Consider the following 18698-nt stretch of genomic DNA (forward strand, 5'->3'; position numbering starts at 1 on the left):
CAAAATCCAGATGGGGCTGCACAAATGACTCGAGCAATCACCCCTAGACTGTAAGTTTCGTGCAGTATGATTTTGGGTCTGTATTGTTCTTTGATGAATTCCCATTACCTAAAACAGTGCCTGGCATTTAATTAAGTGCCTAGTAATCATATGTTGAATGAACAGTTCCATCAAGAAATGAGTGAATGAAGCAATTAATCAGTGACTAAGTGAAGGTCCCTGGGAGGCTGGCATGTTTTGGGCGCGTTTTTCGGTAAATACCCAGTGCCTGGAGTCCGCAAGCAAATGTTTGTGAACGATTACGCCTGAATCAGTTATCCAATCAGTGACTCGTTGAAATATAATGTCTCTGAGGGCAAGGATGTCCGGAAGCAAAGATCCCTTGGTCTAAGGCTGCATTCTCACAGCCTGGAGCAGTGCGCAGAGCAGGTGCGAGCTTCCCACCCCTGCTCTCAGAGCCCAGATTGCAGACCCAGAGGAAGGAAACACAAGGGGGGCCCCCGCCCTGCCTGAGCCCCACCACCCCCCACCACTCACCTCAAGGTTTTTTTAAAATAATTTGTCAATTGTTTTTAATTGTTGAGGCAGTAATACTTGGTTCATGAAACTGCAATATACAGAGAGGTGAAATAAATAGCTTATATATATAATATATATATAATATAGCTGGTTTTAAAATATTCCCTTATCATTGGTGTACTAGGTCACGTGAGTCACGGAAGGTCGATAGCAGCATCCTCCAGAACTGCGAGCAAGGCAGGGTCACTTGATTGGACGAGGCCGTCTGTCGTCGGAAGTCGAGGCGCCGAGAATTCCGAGGGGCACGCCTTCCCTGCGCGGTGTCTCGGGACAGCTTGCAGCGGACAATAAATAAATGACTGCAAACCAGAGAGCGATTTTTGTTGGAGTCTGGGGCAGGGATAGGGGTTGGGAAAGACCAGGAGTCTGGGGATAGGTACTACTTTCTCTTTGTTTTTCTTTTCTTTTTTTTTTTTTTTTCTTTTTTGCCTTTTTTTTTTTTTTTTTTTTTTTTTTTGCTTTCAGAACCTTTGGGAAAAAGGACTTTGGTTTCTCAGAGTGTCGTTTTCCTCATTCAAATGCTCCTCTGGGGACAAGATTAGAGTTGTCTGTTCCTAGAGAGAGACAAGCACCTGTCCGTTGACAGCAGTCCCTTTTCGTGAGTCTTTTGTCGTAGACAGGGGGTTTCAAGTCAACAATAAAATCCTTATTGCTCCCCCTCCCCAAGAGTTTTGGTTCAGTTTTTGTCTTCTTTTAAACACAATGTACAAAAATAGAGCTTCTTCCTAATTTTTCATGTAAAAATATTCCTCTGATGCAGTTCTCTGTGAGTGTGAGTGTGGGCCAGGGGGCAGCCCGGGGGGACTGTGGTGGGGCCAGCCTAGCCAGGGTGCGTGGGGCGGATCCGCCGGGACCTCTTGGTCACCGTGGTGTACTTGAAGGGCTTCTGCAGCTCTGCCTGCCCCTTGGGGTAGCGTTTCATGAAGTGCACGTCCTGCTGGTTCTCCCGAGTCTTGGGACCCTTCCGTGGCCGCCCCTTCTTGGTGAAGCCCACGTACCAGCCAGAGTACTTGGCAGACATCAGGGCTGTGTAGTTGTTCTCCAGGACCTTCTCAATGAATACACACTCCTTGCTGGTGCCATCGGGCTGTAGGAGGCAAGAAAAGGAGGAGGTGAGAGGAGAAGGGTGGGTACGAGGGGCAAGCTATACGGACAGGGTGTGGGTAGGTGGCAGAGGCTTGGGGCAGTAAAGTTGAGAGGGCCTCCCCCAAGTTTTATCCGCAGTACTTTCACTTCCTAGATCTGCCGGGTGGACTTGTCATATCGGCCCCTGCCTCCTTCCTCACCGGCCAATTAGGTAATAGACTCCCCACAGAGAATAGAGACCCAGACCTGGCCAATAAAACATTATTTCCCATGACTGGTGCAGAGCTGGGCATGTGGCCTGACTCATCCAATCAGAGTGCTCCTCAAGACCCTTGTTTAATCCCCCCAAACATAGGCTGATTTAAACAAGAGGAACACCTAAGGCTGAAGCAAAAGCAGCCATTTTACCACTATGAGGAAAAACGCTGTCTGACAACAAGGCCAACACAGAGGAAGTCATGCCAAGAGGAAGGGAATGACAGAAACCAAGTTCTCGTCACATCCTTTGGGCTCTGGACCAAGCAGTATCTAAGTTCGTTACCTCACTGTGATGTGGGCCAATAATATCTCATTTCCTTTAAAGTTGTAGAGATTAGTGCACAAAACCTGATACAGAGTCAGCTACACCGTGGCCACGCCACTCCACTGCAATATAGTTAAATTCAAATAACATTTAATGTGGGAGATGGTGCATTTTAAATGTTTGGTGTGAAGAGGGGAACTCCAAGAATAAGAGTTTTTGCATGGCCAGACTCCAGAGCCTATGCCTTTGGTTCTGAGATTTCAGGCTCCCCAGCAGATGTGCGAACTCCCTAGGAGACAAGGGATGCCGGGCAAGGAATACTAGATTTTGAGTCAGGAGCTGAATCAACTCTAACACTTCCTTATGTGACCTCAGGCTAGTTAATTCCACGCGCTAGACGTCGCATTCCTCGTCTGACCAAACCAGGACAGTGGTCCCGTGTCACATAAATGTGAGGAATGATACTTATACTTGAGCCTCATACACAGTAGGAACTTGCTGAATTATTTCAGAATTGCAGGTGGTTCAGATGGGTGCTGGCCTCCCTCCCTGGATCGGATCTGGACAAAGGACGGTGGGAGGCAGGGCTCTGACCCTCCTTCCTGAGACAGTTGAATCGCTCCATGTAGCAGAGTGGGAAGCACACAAAGCTGGAAGGCCTGAATTAGCAGCACTCGAGTTTCCAACTAACATCTCCAAATTTAGGCCGGGCCCACTCCTCGTTCCGGACGGATGCCCAGCCAAGTTGGAAGCCCAGCGGTCTGGCTGTGCGTGGTGACTGAGGTGCGAGTTCCAACCTTTTGTTTGAAGTGGAAAACAGGCTGGAGCTTCCAGGAACGTTCACCTTTGAGTGGAGGGCAAGCTTGGGCCCTGCAGACAAAGTGCTGAACTTTGCAGAAAGGGACAGGCAGGGTAAGAAAACATTCTCCGGAGGCTGAGATCTTTCGAGGAGGCTGCAGAGCAGGCAGGGGGTGGGACTGGGAGACATGTGGGACCCAGAGGACAGTATCTGTCAGGGGGTGAAGAGTGAGGGACTCTGGTGAGGGAAGTGGGGCATTTGTACACGGCAAGTAGAAGGTAGAAGGGAGCGGTCTCTGGCCAGCCCCCTCCCCCACCATGGATAATTCTGTAAGCTGCCTATCTAGCCTGAGTCCAGATCCCTCGGTCACTCTCAATGGAACAGTCACAGCAAACTGAACAAAGCCTACACCATGCTGTTCCCTGCCACAGAATACCTGCCACTACCTGGAAAACTGCTTTCATCCTTCAGGGTCAACCTCCTCCAGGAAGCTTTCCTTGACTGCCATCTATCTCCCTCGGCATGTCCTCTTCTTCATTTAAGACTCCATTCAAGCATCAGGTTTTATTGGACTCACATATTCCAGCCTCTCCCCTTGGCACCCATTCCTCCTCCCACCCCACCCCACCCCCAACAGAGCAATCCCATATCTGCCTGCCTCCTCATTAGCCCAAGAGCTTCAGGAGGTCAGGACAACCTGTCATTTGCCCTCATGGCTCAGCATAGGTCACCAGCCCCCAGAGCATTTGTGGTTAATAAAGAAGAGCTCTGGGATAGTACTGGTGGTAGGGAACCCCTCAAAAGGCTTTCTTCTAAAAGAAAGGAGATGCTGCCTCCTGGAACCCTCACTGATGTCCCAGAGACCATCATGAGTTAGGGGAGGCCCTCCTGGAGGCGTGCTGAAAAAGGGACAGAGCAGGCAAAGGACCAGGGTGCCCGGCCTGGCCCACTTGGTCTCCCTACCCCTTCATTCATTCACTCATTCAGCATTTACTGCTTGTTAATTATAAGCCAGACATCTCCGTGTGCATTATTTCATTTAATCCTCTGAACTTGCTCAGATAAACTCTCCCTGCTAGAAGAAAACAGAGTTCAAAGAGGGCAAAATGTCTTGCCCAAGGTCATGGGGCTTCTAAGAGACAGAGCCACTGAAGCTCATTCCTGCTCTGTCCAGTTTCAGAGAGGTCCAGGAGAAGAAAGAGTGTGGAAGAGAGGGCAGAGCACTGCCTGTCAAAAACACCTCCCCTCCGCAGGCCCACATGGCCACCATCAGCATGAAGCAAGGTCTTGGACATGCGAGGTGCGGGCACAGTGCCTGGCAATGTGTTTGTATGTATCCAGGTATACTTATGAGGGCTGAAACTCTGAGCCCCTTGGAGAGCTCAGAAGCCCCTTGGGAGGAGCCACGGGACCCATGATGGTCACAAGTCCCCACTCCCCCCACCACCCCCACGCCCCACCCACCCCTGGGAGCTCAGACTCAGCAGATTCAAAGCTAATGGCAGGCTGCACCTGGGCTTGACCCTCACCTCTACTCCTGACTACCTCTCTGACCCTGCTTATTGCCTGCAAAGATTTTTTTTAAATCACCTATACTTGAACCTCACCCCCCCAAAATGCTGACACAATAGGTTCGGGCAAGGCAGACCATCAGTATTTACAGAGTGAGTGAATATCCCATCACAGAACTTTGGTGATTAAGTAGAATTTGAGCATCTCTCCCTCCTCCATCGCCTCCAACCTCCTCCTTTCCAAACTGGAGTCCTGTTCCTTCTATTTGATCTGAAGACTGAATCCTGATGACATCATTTGGCCCCTAGGTCCCGTCTTACTTGAAACTGGAACTACCCCCTGGACATTTGTAGTTATGTGAGCCAAAAAATTTCTTTTTTGCTCAAGGCATTTTGAGTTGGGCTTCGGTCGTTCACAACCAAAGCAGTCTTCACAAAGATATGGTGGTGGGCGGGGGGAGGGGGGATGCCAAGCACACAGTGCTCTATACTCAACAGCTATTTGTGGAGTGAAAGGATGTACACCCTCCTGGGCGCGATGGACGTGGGGTCCAGAAAGCTGGCGCAGGGAAGGGGGCTCCCTGAGCATGCAGGGGCTCGGGGCTGAGCTCTGGTATGTGATTGTTACAGTGCAGCAGAGGAGTGAGGAGCTAGAGCCGGGGCCCAGAACATCTGAAAAGGCTCTGCTGGGGGCTCGTTGCATGTGCCCTGCTGGGGCCAAAGAGGTGCAAGGCTGGCACCCAGGGTCTAGACCACCCAAGAAAGCTCCAAAGGAGTCAGAGCCTAAGCTAAGGCTAAGGGTTCCCACAGCTGATGGAGTAACTTTGGGGCCTGGCTTCAAAGGGGAAATGAATGACTATTTGTCAATTGCCCACCAGATACCAGCATCATCGCTGCCATGGTACAGATGAGGACACTGAGGCTCAGGAGTGAGGGGACCTGATGCCCCAGCCTGATGTGAGTAATTTTGGCTGTGGAAATCGGAAAGCAAGAAGCGTTTTTCTACTTCTTTGGTGCTCCTGCGGCTCTTTGGTCCCAGTACCAGAACATGGGTGGATGGATCCGGAATCAGCCCTCAGTGAGCTCTCTGTCTAGTTGCAAGATGTAGGCACAGGAACAAACAGTGAAAACTCGGGTTAGCGACAGGCAACAGAGGACTGTGTGTGGGATTATGAGCTCCAGGGCAGGTGTGCTATACGAGGGTTTGGAGAAGCTAGAAGCTGCTGAAGGCTGAGCAGGACTTAGAGCAGGTGGACAGAGGGAAGGGCAATCATCGTGTACAAAGCCCGAGTGCCCCATCCAGAGAGTGGTAGTTGGCAGGGCCATGGGTCTGGCTTAAGGAACCTGAGGATGGGTGGCAGGGCTGTGAGGCCAGGGAGGATCCCCAGGCCCTCTGTGTCTCCCCAGGGAGTGTGGCCTTTCTCTAGTAGGCGGTAGACGGTAGACGGTAGACGGTGCGGACCCAGGCATAGGTTTTGAGATGGGTTAGGGGTGGAAGACAGGGGATGCTCTTAGAGAGCTGACGGTCGGTAGTGGGCAAAGGCAAATAGCCTGGGCTGGGAGTCCTGAAGCAGCCAGGACAACAGTTCCTGGGAAAGGATGAGGCCACAACAGAGGCGGTGGCATCAATGAAGAACAACACGGGGGCAACCTCAGGACCTTGGGACCTGACTGCCTGGGAGGCTGTGATGAAACAGCACCCCATGAGCCTGTGACTTCTATCTATAGGGGCCAGAGACAGTGAGGGGGGCTGGGCTAGGCAGCGGGCAACAAGAGGTCTGCCCAGGGCCATCCTGGGGCAGGTGGATTTGGGGCCCGTCCTTGGAACCCCCCTCCCCCCGGGGCCAGCCCAGAAGACAGGCGCGTCCTTACCCGGAAGCTCGAGGGGAGCGGGAAGGAGGGGGCCCTCTCCGGGCTGCGCTGAGCCTGGGGGAGCCCGCGCCAGCTGAACCGTCCCCAATATTAATGACGGGAGAGAGGGCGAGGGGGCAGGAAATCGGATCCGGCTCCTGTGGAAGCGGTGACTCAGCGGCCAGCCGGCGGGCGGGCGGGCGGTGGGCGGCCGGCGGCGGGGAGCGGGGCTGCTCTTTTGACCCCAGCGCGGCCCTCCTGGGGTCAAGCTGCCGGGAAGCGCGCAGCACAGAGGGAGGGGCGCGCGGGCACCGGGCACGGCGGGCTGCTGCGCGCCCCGCCTGGAAGCCGCGGGAAAAGGAAGCCGAGCGTCCAGCCGCAGGCAGGTTGGGCCTGGGAGGCGGCCCGGGCGGGCAGCAGAACAAAGCGCCTGACGCGGGGCCGGGCCGCGCCGCCACAGGAAACGCACGGCCAGGCCAGGGGACCCGGCGCCCGGCCCGCCCGCCGCCCCTGCCCCGATCCCCTCGCCGGTCGGCCGGCCGCCCCGGGACGCGGAAAGTGAATCACTAATTAAAACCACTCCTCGGCGTCCCGGAGCTGCGCTCTGCGGATTACTATTACTGCGCTCTCTGAGAAGCTTCGGCTGGCGTGGGCAGTGCGGCGGAAACCTCTCTGCCTTCCAGACCGGGCTTGGAATCCGCGCGGCTCTAGTGTGGGACCCCGGACAAGTGCCCGGCGACGGGGCCGAGCCTCAGCTTTCTCATCTGCGAAATGGGGATGGTAGTGGTAGCGACCTCATGGGATTATTTGGGAGTATTTTTGCACCGTGCCTGGCAGAAAGTAGATGCTCAATTAGCCGAAGCTACTGGTAGTGTTATCATTAACAAATAAGAAGCAACGGTAGGTACTCGGGCTCAAGTCCCTGGCTTGTTGTACTCTCCGCAGCCACCAGGGTGTGGAGGAGGGGAAGGCAGCGAAGACTTGGGGGCTTCCAGAAAACAAAACCATGACTTAAACAGGAATTGGGGCTTGGGGCTGTGCTTCCTCCTCCCAACACGGTGTAATAAATGCAAATCACCAGGCCGGGCCTTGCCGCCAAACAGGAAGAGCCGTCCTTCTTAGAATCAGGATCTACCCTGCACCCCTCACTCCACCTGCCCAACGGAATCATTTTGCAAGTTAGATATGGCGCGGGGGCGGGGGGAGGGGTGGTGTCAGTAGGGGTCCGGCAAAGAGAAGGGAACACAGAGCGTGTGCACCATGGAGCGACTACCCCTAACACCATCCACCGGAGCCCCCAAAGGAAGCAAGTGTATGAACTTCACAAATAGGCACACCCAAGAAAAAAGGGGGACACCCAACAGCACCCGCAGAAACTATGAGCCCCATGTGGGTCCACGCCCCCATACCCTCACCCCACCCTAATTTGTTACATGCAGTTCTGTGGCCTATGCCCAAGTAGTAAAATCTTCCCGAAATGCTAGAACCATAAGGCCCAGCACTGAGACAGCCGTGCGGTCCAGGAGATGCTGTATTTCTCTACAAACCCCTGGCGATTATTCAATCAATGCTGTGGCCCCAGCCCTTGGCCAGCCATTTCCCTGTTCTCGGAAAGCAGACACACACAGGCAGGGAGCCCTGAGCCCCTCCAGGTCCACAACCAGCAGGAGAGAGCAGGACCCTGCCTGCTCCCCAAAGTCATGGCCTTGGATACCTCAGCCTGGATGTGGGTAGAGAAGGGCCTAAAGGAAGAGATTACACTCAGAATCACACACACACACACTCACCTGGCTTGTTTTCCATGTGGGGCTGACAAGGCCCTGAGCACCCTGTTCCAGCTGCGCAGAGTTTCCAGGGGGAACCCTCCCAAATACCCTGGGAATTCCAGACCATCACTCACCTTCCCCACGAGCTTGCCTTTCCGGTTCATACACAGGTAGAATTCCGTCTCCTTGCCCTTGATCCGGACTTGACTACCGAAGGTGTCTGTCTCCACTAGGAGCTGGGCTTCGAAAGGCAGAAGGAGAATAAGATACATTTTTTTTTTTAAACCAGGGACAATGGTTTGGCGGAAAAGCTCAGCAACTAACCACGTCCCTGGACCCCCTCACTGTTCCAACATCAGGCATGGGGGAGGTTTTAAACAGGTCTCATTGGAGCACTCCGCCCCTTAGGCAGCCAGAGAAAGCTTCCCCATCCCCAGCCTCTCTTGACTCCACTTGGGTCCTAGATGGCTCCAGCTAGAGGGTTGTTCTGCCCCTCCTTGCTAACTCTACCTCATCATCCACTCTATCAGCCCCTCACCTCTGTTCCCCAGAATAGGACACACAGCCACCAATAATCCCAGAGAAGTAGCAGTCTCTGGAGTTAGGGCACAGAAAAATGCATGCAAGTTTGCATGGGCACGCACACACCTTGCCTTGGGGGACATCAAACTACTTTCTTCAAAATTTGGGCCAAAGGCCTCTCGCTCCAGGGCGAACATCTAGAACCCCTGCTATGTCCCCTCCCCTGCCACACCTTTGCCACTCAAAGTGGGGAAGGCCCAACGAAAGGAGATTTAAGGCCCCTGGGAATGGAGACTATCTTCAGAATATTCTACTTTCTCAATCAAGGCCACAGAGGCTAAAATGTAGCTAACTACCAGGAACCCAGACATCTCAGTCGGGACACAATATTCCCTGGTTTGAAGTAGGAGACCCCAACTAAATGACCCATTCTCCATAGAGCTGTCCAGAGCTGATCCCCCAAAGCCCTGATTGTGAAAGGGCATCAAGTGGTCAAAGGGTGACTGTTCCTTGATGTGCCCTGTCCAGATCCCTCCCTGTCCATCTGCCAATCCACTTTTTCTCCCTAGTAGGTGCTGTGTGACTTCAGTAGGCCACCCATCCTCTCTGAGCTCTTTCTCCTATCTGGCCTTGAATTCTATGCCTGAATCCCTCTGTAACACCTTCTCCCCACTGCTGCCTTCTTTGCCTATGACCCCCTCATTCTCACCCTCCCATCTCTGACCCTTTGCTTCCCAGCACCTGCCCCTCCCTCACCCACAAACTTTTTAATTTTAGTGACAAGGGACTTGCTTCTCCATAACAAAAATCATAGCCCTAAATACAGCATCCTTGGAGCCACAAAGAGTGTACCTCAGTGCCCCTAAAATACACTAGGTATGATTTTAATAAAAAAATTTAAAAATATATACCCTGGTGCCCTGCTGTGAAAATTAAAACCATCTGGAACTCAGGATTTCCAATAATTAATCTAGCCCTCCTTTGACACCACTACTAATTAAAATATGATACCCCACCTTTCCAAGGAAAATAAGAAGAATTTACATAAAATTTAAAGATCTAACAAGAATTTAGTAATTCTAGTAACAGGGAGGGAGGGGGAGGCACATTCTTCTCTCCACCTTCCCCCATCCCTAGTAAACACAGTCAAGAATATTAAGCAGCACTGAGATAGGGGGTTACAAGAACCTCATCCTCCCTGCTCCCCTTTAATTCAAACTCCCTGAAGCTCTCCCTGGGAACCCAGGCCAAACATCAGAGCAACCTGGGGCTTGCTTTCTGCATCTCCTCCAAAACTCTGGCCCCACACAGAATGGAGGTTGTGGGGTTCAGGAGTGTCTCCCATCCTAGGGCGGTGAAGAAGACAGGACATGTAAGGGAAAGGCAAGAGCTTTGGAATGCACAGATTTGGGTATGAATCCCTGGCCCCGCTTGCCAACCAGGTGCCCCTGGGCCTCAGTTTCCTGACCTGTAAAATGGTTGTAATCATCCTTAATCTTCAAAAGGTATTGTGAGGATCCCACAGAAGGAAGGCAGAAAGGGCCTAGCACCTGTTATCAGAGGCCAGGTGAGGGAAGTGTAAGTTTCATAATATTGTGTAAGTTTCATGGTAACGGCAAAACAAAACTTTTTTCCCCTAAACACACACAAACACACAGCATAGTCTGTTGGGAAAAAATCAGATGTGTGTAAAAGGGCAGAAGTGGAGCCAAACTTGCCTCCCCAGGCATGCCCTCTAACCTGAACTTCTTTGGCATCCTCCAGGGTTACGGGCATCCCACACAGTAACATGCCTTGGACTGGGACTTATGGGGTCTGATTCCATTTCTGGCATCGCCACGCTAGACTGTATCACCTTGAGCCAGGCACGGCCCCCTTCTGAGTCTCAGTCTCCTGCTCTGTGCAAGGGGGAAGGGGAGGCTCACCCCTATTCTGATTCTCTCTGGGACTGGGGCAGAGCCTAGGAGGTTAGGGATGGGAGACTGTAGAAAAGGGATCAAGCCCCAGAACTATGGCCCAAGAGACCCCAATTGAGGCTGAGAGGAATTCTGCCCCTCTCCCAGCATGTGCCTGGACCTCCGTCCTCAGAACAGTTCCTACCATTCTGGCTCCTGTGTTAGCCCACTGAAATTTATACATCCCCTTGAGCTTGGGTGGCTTTGTCCCCATTTTATAGTTTAGGAAACTGGCTTTCAGAGAAGCAACCCAGCAGGAGGGTCTGCCTGACTTTCCGCTGGGGCCTGAGCACCAGGGGAGGGCCCCCAACTCTGGAGAGGTGTAGTTCCCTGACCCCGCAACCCCTAATTCTCATCAGGTGCGGCCCACCACAGCAAGCCCTGGCCTTTGCCTGAGCTGTCCAATGGCCTAGGCTGGGGCTGGGCTGCACCCCACCCCCACAAGCCTAGCTGCCCTCACCCCAGCATGGGGAAGGTCTGCTCTGGATACCATGCCGGGGAGCCAGAAGTCTGTTCTTCCCGACCACAGCAGGCCTTGCCGTGACCTAGACTCCACTCGGGCGCATGACATAATGAGGAGGGAGCCGGGCCAGAATTATGTAAAGTCTGCAGGGACTAATAGCAGCAGCAGTTCTCAGAAAGAGAGAGAAAGAGAAAGAGAGAGCGAGCAAGATGGGGAGAGAGAGACCCCACCCACCCAGGCCAGGTTTGCTCACAGCCTACCTCACCCATAGCATCACATTCCCCCTTCTCATGACCCAAGCCCCCAACACGCGACTCTCAGGAGCTTAGAAACCTTATCTGGGCTCAGTTGCATTCTCAAGGCCTGTACCAGACCAGGCAGGAGGAGTCTGGGATGTTATCTGGCTCCCCTCGTCATCAGAACCCCTCTCCAGGCATCCCCCCCACCCAGACTGCACAACTCAGCAGCCTCCACCCTCTGCCAGAAAAAGCCTTTAAAAATAAAAAAAAAATCAGTTTATCTCTTTCCTACTAAAAGTCTCCTAGGGATCTTCAATCCACTTAAAATCTAGCCTCTTCATGGAGACCCATTGGGGGCACACGTTCTGGTCCCTACTGGTCATTCCTATGTCCTACCCTCACTCACAGCCTGCCAGCCAGCAAGCCTCTTTGCTGTTCCTCTCTGACACACCAGGCACACTCCCACCTCAGGGCCTTTGTACTTGCTATTCCCTCTACCTGGAGGCTGCCTTGCCTAGAGCTTCCCATTGAGGCTTCTCTTCTCTTAGGTTGCTACTCAAATACCCCTTCCTCAGAGAGGCCTTTCCTACACCTCCCCAGTCCAGGGCTACCCATCCGCTGCTCCATTTTCCTTAGAGCTCTTCTGCACATGGTCTTAGTTGCTATATTCCTTTTTTCTACCATCTGTCTCTCCACCGGAAGGTAAGCTCCACAACAGCAGGGCCTTATCTGTCTTATACACCACTGTGATTTCCAGTACCTAGCCCATACCTGGCTCATAGGAAATGACCAACAAGTAAGTTTTAGTAAACGCATAAACGGCTTTGTGAAGTAGATATGAGTAACACTATCTAAGGTAAGAGTTAAAGAAAACAAGACTCAGGGAGGTGAAGGGGCTTGCCCAAGGACACACAGCTGATCAAAGCAGCGCAGGTGTTGGGACCCAGTCTAAGTCCAGAGTCAAGTCCCTTAGCCACTCTGCCCCCGCTGGTGTTCTCCTGGTGCTACTCCTCCGACTCACTCAAACTCTGAGCTCCCACCCACCTGTGCCTAGCCTCAGGATTACTACCACTGTCTTTCAGTTTGCTGTGTGACAGAGGTGAAAACCCTGTTCCTCTCTGGGCCAGGCCTAGGCGACTTCCAAGGCCTCTTTCAGTACTGCTCCTCTAGAAATATTATCAGTAACGTACATTTACTTAGAGCTTATGAGGTAGTGGGCTCTATATGCATTCTGTCACCCGCAATAACCTCATAATAATCCCATGAGGTGAGAACTTATTATCATCCCCATGGTACAGGTGAGAAAACTGAGTCCCAAGGTTACCCAGTGATGGAGTTAAACCCCAGGCAGGCTAGCCCAGAAGTCTGGGTCTTACCTCATCCACTGCTTCTCTTCCCTCTACATCAGTCCCTTTCCTGGGGGAGTAAGTGAGTCAACACCAAAGGCAGGGAAGGTCTTGCTCTGACCTCATTCTCTTGACACAGAAGGACTATCGGTAAGGATGCCTACAAAGCCCTTTCTATAAAAAACTCATGCTGCCTTTTTTTCTTCCTTAAGTGCTTGAAGTCACAAGGATAATTGAAAAGTCCCATCCGTCAGGCACGGTGGTTAGAGTGAACGTGCAATGCCTTGCGATCCTCTGAGGTAAGAACTATGACACCCTTTTGATGGGTGAAGAGACTGAGGCACAGAGCAGACAAGTTATGCACCCAGAGCCGCCCGGTAGGGCCAGGATCTGAACACTGGCAGAGTAACCCCAGAGCTTGTCTGAGCCAGACAGAGGTTCTGAGGTAGGGCAGCAGCAGGAGACAGACATCCTGCAGGCTGGTCATGGCAGGGAAAAAGGAGGTGACACCGACTGACTGACTGATTCCAGTGTGATTCCCTAGCTGAGCCTCCCAGTGTGTGACCCAGGGCCTCACTTTGACGGCCTTTGGTTTGAAGCATAGGAAACAGCAGGGAAAGACACAGAGAGGTGGCCAAAAAACCAGACAGAGACGCAGTGCAAAGAGAGACACAGGAGACAGGAACCGAAGGAGGAAGCCCAAGAGAACAAAGCTGGAGAAGGGGGGGTTCTTTCCCCACCTCAAGCTTCAGCCTCAACCCCCCCACCCCTGCAGGAGCAGTGTGGGAGCCAAAACCCCCCCAGGCCCTGGGTGAAATGACCAGCAGCTGTCGGGCCTCTATGGTTCCAGGGCTGACTGCGCCCCTGGCCACTCTCCAGGTGTCCTCCAGCGAGGAAGTGTCCTTGCCACCAAAGGCACCAGAAGGTCAATGCAAATCAGTCCTCCCTTCCTCCCTCTGAAGGTGGACCAGGTGGGGAGGAGGGGGTGGGGAGAAGGAACACTTTCTGGAGATGTTTCCACATCACTCTACACATACACACACACACACACACACACACACACACACACACACACACAGGCTTTCTCCCAAAGTCCCCTTCTCCTAATGTCCCCGAAGGAGGTTTTTTGCAGGCCACGTGGGCTTGCTGGAAAGGAAGAGGGAAAAAAATCAATGGGATTGATCAGGAGCTATATTTAATCCTAGCCATAGCTCTAGTGTTGCCATTTTAGCTGCAGAGTCAGCGAGGTGTGGGTGACCACTCCTCACTGGGGACAGAAGTTATGGGACATGAGCTCAAAGGGCAGGGGTTTTAATGCCTCTCCCCAGCTGCAAGAGCCCTGGGGGAAGCCAGGTCTGCTGCTCTCTGTATCCCACATTGCATGATGCAGAGCTGGCAGGTTGGAAGGATGGAAGGAGAGGGCAAGAGAGGAGAGAGAGGAGACAGGGAGCACTGATCTGCCAAGCATCTACTGTGTGCCCGAGCTCCATGCGGCACCTGCCCCAGGGGGAGCACTCCCAGACACTCACAGGGCTCATCCACGCAACCACTGGCTCAAGCACACATTGAGCCCCTGCTGGTAGCCAGCTCTGTGCCTGGAGATACAGCAGTGACCAAAACAAACAGAAGCCCTCTACCCTCAAAAAGTTTGAACTGTAACAGGGGAGACAGGGAGCAAAAGGCTAACTACATGATGGTAAATGCTAGGAAGAACAAACTGCCCACGAGGAGACAGAGACAGGAAGCCTCTGACAAGGAGACCATTGAACAGAAGAAGCCTGAGCGGAGTGAGGGAGCCAGCCAGGAGGCTGTCTGGGAGAACGGCATCCTAGGGTTGAGGGAACAGCAAACACGAAGGTCCTTGGCCAGGGGCACGCCTGGCCTGTTGGCTGGTGGGTGGGACTGTGGAGCCGAGTGGACAAGGAAGGGGCAGCGAGGCGAAGCTGGAGTGGTCATCAAGAACCAGGCCATTCCGGACTGGTCCAAGGACTGAGATTTAACCCTAAGAGAGACAAGCCCCTTAGAGAGTGGAGTGACACCGTCTCACATTTTGGACTGCTATACGGACTCCGGGCATCCGACTCGGAGAGTAGGGGGTCCCTGTGGCGTCAGCCACACCAGCCCTTGCTCCTTGTAGAAACACGGCCCTCCAGCAGGCCCTCCATTCTGGCCCTCCAGAATGAGGAAAATGGGACCAGAGGACTCCCCCAACTCTTGTCATCTGCTCAGCCAAAGCCCTGGACACCCCCCACACCGCCCTGCGTGAGCCACACAGGGCAGTCCCCGATGACGCTGGGAGCTGCCCCATAGTTATTTTATGCCTTCCCCCAGCATAAGTGTGGACCTGCTTTCTGCCAAGACTTGTATGGGACATAGCGACATGCGGAAGGGTCACTGCTTTCAAGGAGCTCATGTTCTCAGTGCAGGAAGGTACAGGCCCATGCTGGGACGGGCTGACCACTCCTAACCCCACACAGCTGTATCAGAGCTGGACTCACAGACGAATCCATGCCTGAGCTCTCAAGGAAGCCAAGGAGTGCTAACTCCACACCCCGCCCCCAGCCCCCATGAATGGGGAGAAAGCCCAGGCTCAGGGATGGAGTGAGAAGGCCCCAAGGTCACAACTGGAAGTTGGAGAACTAGACTCTTCCTACTCAGAGTCAGCCCCCTGAGATGGAGCAGGGTCTCTGGCCCCGGAGCAGCCTGGAGGCTGGAACCAGGTGTGTCTCACACCGTAGCCCCAGGACTCAATAATTCTATGCCGAGTAAGTGAGGGACTCCAGCTCAAACTGAGAAATCATCAGACCACCCCCAGCAAGAAGGTCCAAAGATCCTGCCTCCTCGGGCCCGACAGCAGCTAAGGCAAGCAGACCTGCGGCTTGGAATCACACTGAAGATGCCTCTTAGGCCTGCCACTGACATGCCAGGGCCCCATGATATGAGAGAGACCTGGCCCCTTCTGGAAGCCCCAGGAACCAGCTCCTGAGAGGGGAACCTCCTCCAGAGCCCATGAACACCCATACAACAGTAATGAGTTCGAGTAGTTATTCTTCATCTTTTTTTGCTTTAATGATCACACATAATCTTTGAGTGTAAGAGATGCTCTCATTTCTATTACCCCATTTCAAAGAAGAGCAAAGAGGATCAGAAAGGCTAACTCAGATCCCAGATCTCCAGCCCACAAGTGGTGGAGCTGGGTTCAAATCTTGTTCTACTCCAGAGTCTACAGTCTCATCCCCTCAAAGATCAACTTCCTGGCTGACACAGCCCCTCCAGTGGCTGTTCTGGGCACAGTCAGTCCTGGGAGCCTGGCCCTACTACAAAACATTGGATTTGCGGGGTTTTTGTGTCTTTTTTTTTTTTTTTTTTGTAAAGTAGAAAATCCTTTTTTCTTTCAAATGACAACAGGAAAGAATATCTAATCATACTGCTTATAAAAGCAGAACTGCCCCCACACCACCATTCCTACTGCCAGGGTCTCTCCCCACTCCTCTGAGCACTGACTCAGTGCCCCCCCCAACCACTTCCCCCACCCCCTCCCCACCCCCTGTCCTCCTCCTCTGAAACTCCACCTGTGTCACTGGCAGCCCAGCCTCCCGCAGCCAGAAGGAACTGGTGCCGCCACAGCCCCGGTTCAGGTGTGTCAGTCTCAGAGGCAGGTAGAGCAGGCCTTTCTCATCCTCACGTGGCAGAGGAAGAAACTAAGCCCAGAGCCAGACACCCTTGCCCCAAGCTCCATGGGCTGCTTAGTAACAGAGCGCAGCCAAAAGGCAGGTGTCCTTCCTCTTGGGGCTGTTTCTGCAACAGGGCCACTACCTACACGACATAGGTGGCCAGGGCCAAGGGCAGGAAGGGGAGGGCCTGATGTAACCATGCTGGCGGGGCAGGGGGGCCCTACGTGGAGCCACGGCCCGCCAGCAGTCCCTGTTCCTAAACCTTCAGCTTTCTGAGCTAGCACACTTGTCCCTCCAGTGCCCCGCCCACCCTTAGCATCCTAGGGCGCTCTGGGAAAGCTTTCAGGAGTCCTGGGGAGATCCTCAGGCTGTGGGAGCCCGGCTGACATCTCTGCAGATCTCACTGAAGACCGCTCGCAGATGTAAAGCTGTAAAGCAGTCCAAGAGCTCCTGGGCCAGGCCCCAGACTAAAGTGGGCCTGAGCCTGTGCCTGCCCGGAGTCCAACACCTTAGGATGCCACTGAATCTGAGATTCCAGGTGTCTGTCAGGATTCCAGATTCCAGGTGTTCCTGGGGCCCCTGTTTATACTTGGTGTTTGCTGCCGTTCCCAGACTACATTACAAATGCCTATGACTGCGAGCCTCAGACCGCACCATTCTTTCAGTCCCACAGAGTCCTGAGAAGGAGAGACTGTCCTGGGATGGGGGTGGGGGGGGTGGGGTGTTCCTGGCCTGACAGGAGACTACTGGCTGCCCATCCCCCACAGGCAGGGCGGGCCCCTACCACAGCCCCATCCTCCAGGCTGGCCTGGCCACATAAATCACCCTCCCAATAATATTTGTATTGATTATCTAGATTGGAAGCCTCAATTGGCTCCATTGTCTCACTTCCTCTCCCAGGGCTCACAGATGGGGTCCCTTTGCCTCATCTGCGTTTCTAATGCGACACTTAAATAAAGCAGCCTCAGCAAAGCCCCACGCTACCCGGGCTCTGGGGGGGGAGAAGAGGGGGTGGGTTGGAGGAGTGATAAACATATTCCTTGAGAGAGAATGATTCAGTCTGGGGCTTGTGGGGCTGGAGAAGCCAAAATGGGCTAGTTTCCGGATGTTCCCAGTGTGGCCCGTCAGCACTGTCTGGGCATGGGTGAGAAGTGCAGAGCTCAGGTCCTACCCCAGACCCACCAAATGAACATCAGCACCTAACCAGATCCCTTGGTGACTCCCAGGCATGTTAATGTTCAGGAAGCACTGCGGTCGTCCAAGCCTAGTATGGTACAGAAGGGAAACTGAGGCCCAGAGGAGGCAAAGGTCCTGCCTGATGTCACACAGCATGCGAGATCCCCTGAGTCTCTGTCTGGCTCAGGCAGAGGAAATGAGACGCAAGTAACTTCTGGAGTGAGGGGTGGCCATTTCTGGGCTCCTCTCCCTCCCGAACTCCTACCTCCTGTCTCAGGACATGGACAGATGGTTCAGACCAGCATCTGACCCCCCTGTACTCTCCCAGCCTGGAGGGGCCGGTGAGAGCTCCAGGGACTCCCCAGGAGGGCACCTCCCTCCCGCCCCGGCTAGCCAGCTGCCCCTTCCCTGGCAGCAACTGGACAGCAGATCCCAGGGAAAAGCACCACCTGGGTCTGCCCAGCACAGCGGGGAGCACGGAGAGACGGAGGCCCCAGAGAGGCGGCCAGCAGAGGACCTGGGAGAGGTGGGGAGGAGGGACCGGAAAGCTGTGATCCGAGGGAGGGAGGCAGGGAGGACAGAGATTGTGGGGAGGGGGAGACAGAGAGGTGGACAGACACAAAGAGGGGAAGGGATGAGTCCCAGGGAGGAGGGGAGAAGGCCTGAGAGAGAGCGGTCAGGAGAAATGCAGCAGCAGCAAGATGGAGAAAGGAAGAAGGGGAAAGAGGGAGGGAGGGGATGGAGGCAGTAAAGAGTGATGGCACAGGGAGAAGGGAGGCAGCTGGCCCCGAGACGGGGAGCCCAGGCTGGCCCAGCCCTGCCCGGCCTGGCCTGCCCCAGCCCCCAGTGACGGTGCAGCTGCCACACTTGGGCCCTACCATGAGGTCAGTCCTGCCCTGGGGCAGAGGGAAAATAAATGGTGTCCAAGATAAAAGGTCCAAGAAATTATTTGTCTTGTTGTCATGTCTTGACTGCAACGAGCAGGGGCCGGCGGGCAAGTGGGGCATCAACCCCGAACAGGCTAGGCTGGCAGGACCACAACGCACACCCGGGACCCGAGCCCCAGCCCCACACATCGGGCCTCCTGCAGCCCCAGCTCCCCCGCCCAAGGCTGGGGGAGGGGCGGTTTGGCTGGGACACCTCTCAGAACCTGGCTTCAGGAGGCAAGAACCCATGGGACAGAGTTCCCCGAATCCTCTCGAGGTTCT

General features: G+C 53.9%; 1 protein-coding gene across 1 annotated transcript in view; it reads right to left on the reverse strand.

Moving 5' to 3' along the window:
- Window positions 1–962: 962 nt before the first annotated feature.
- FGF18 (fibroblast growth factor 18) overlaps window positions 963–18698 on the reverse strand; it is a 33101-nt gene continuing 15365 nt past the window's right edge. Inside the window, exons 4-5 of the mRNA XM_082726129.1 lie at window positions 8250–8356; window positions 963–1666 (exon numbers count right to left, since the gene is read on the reverse strand). Coding sequence (XP_082582255.1) covers window positions 1400–1666; window positions 8250–8356 — 374 coding nt within the window. The 3' untranslated portion in view covers window positions 963–1399. The remainder of the gene's footprint in view (window positions 1667–8249; window positions 8357–18698) is intronic.

This window comes from Mustela nivalis (assembly GCF_964662115.1).
Source record: "Mustela nivalis genome assembly, chromosome: 3".
NCBI lineage: Eukaryota > Metazoa > Chordata > Mammalia > Carnivora > Mustelidae > Mustela > Mustela nivalis.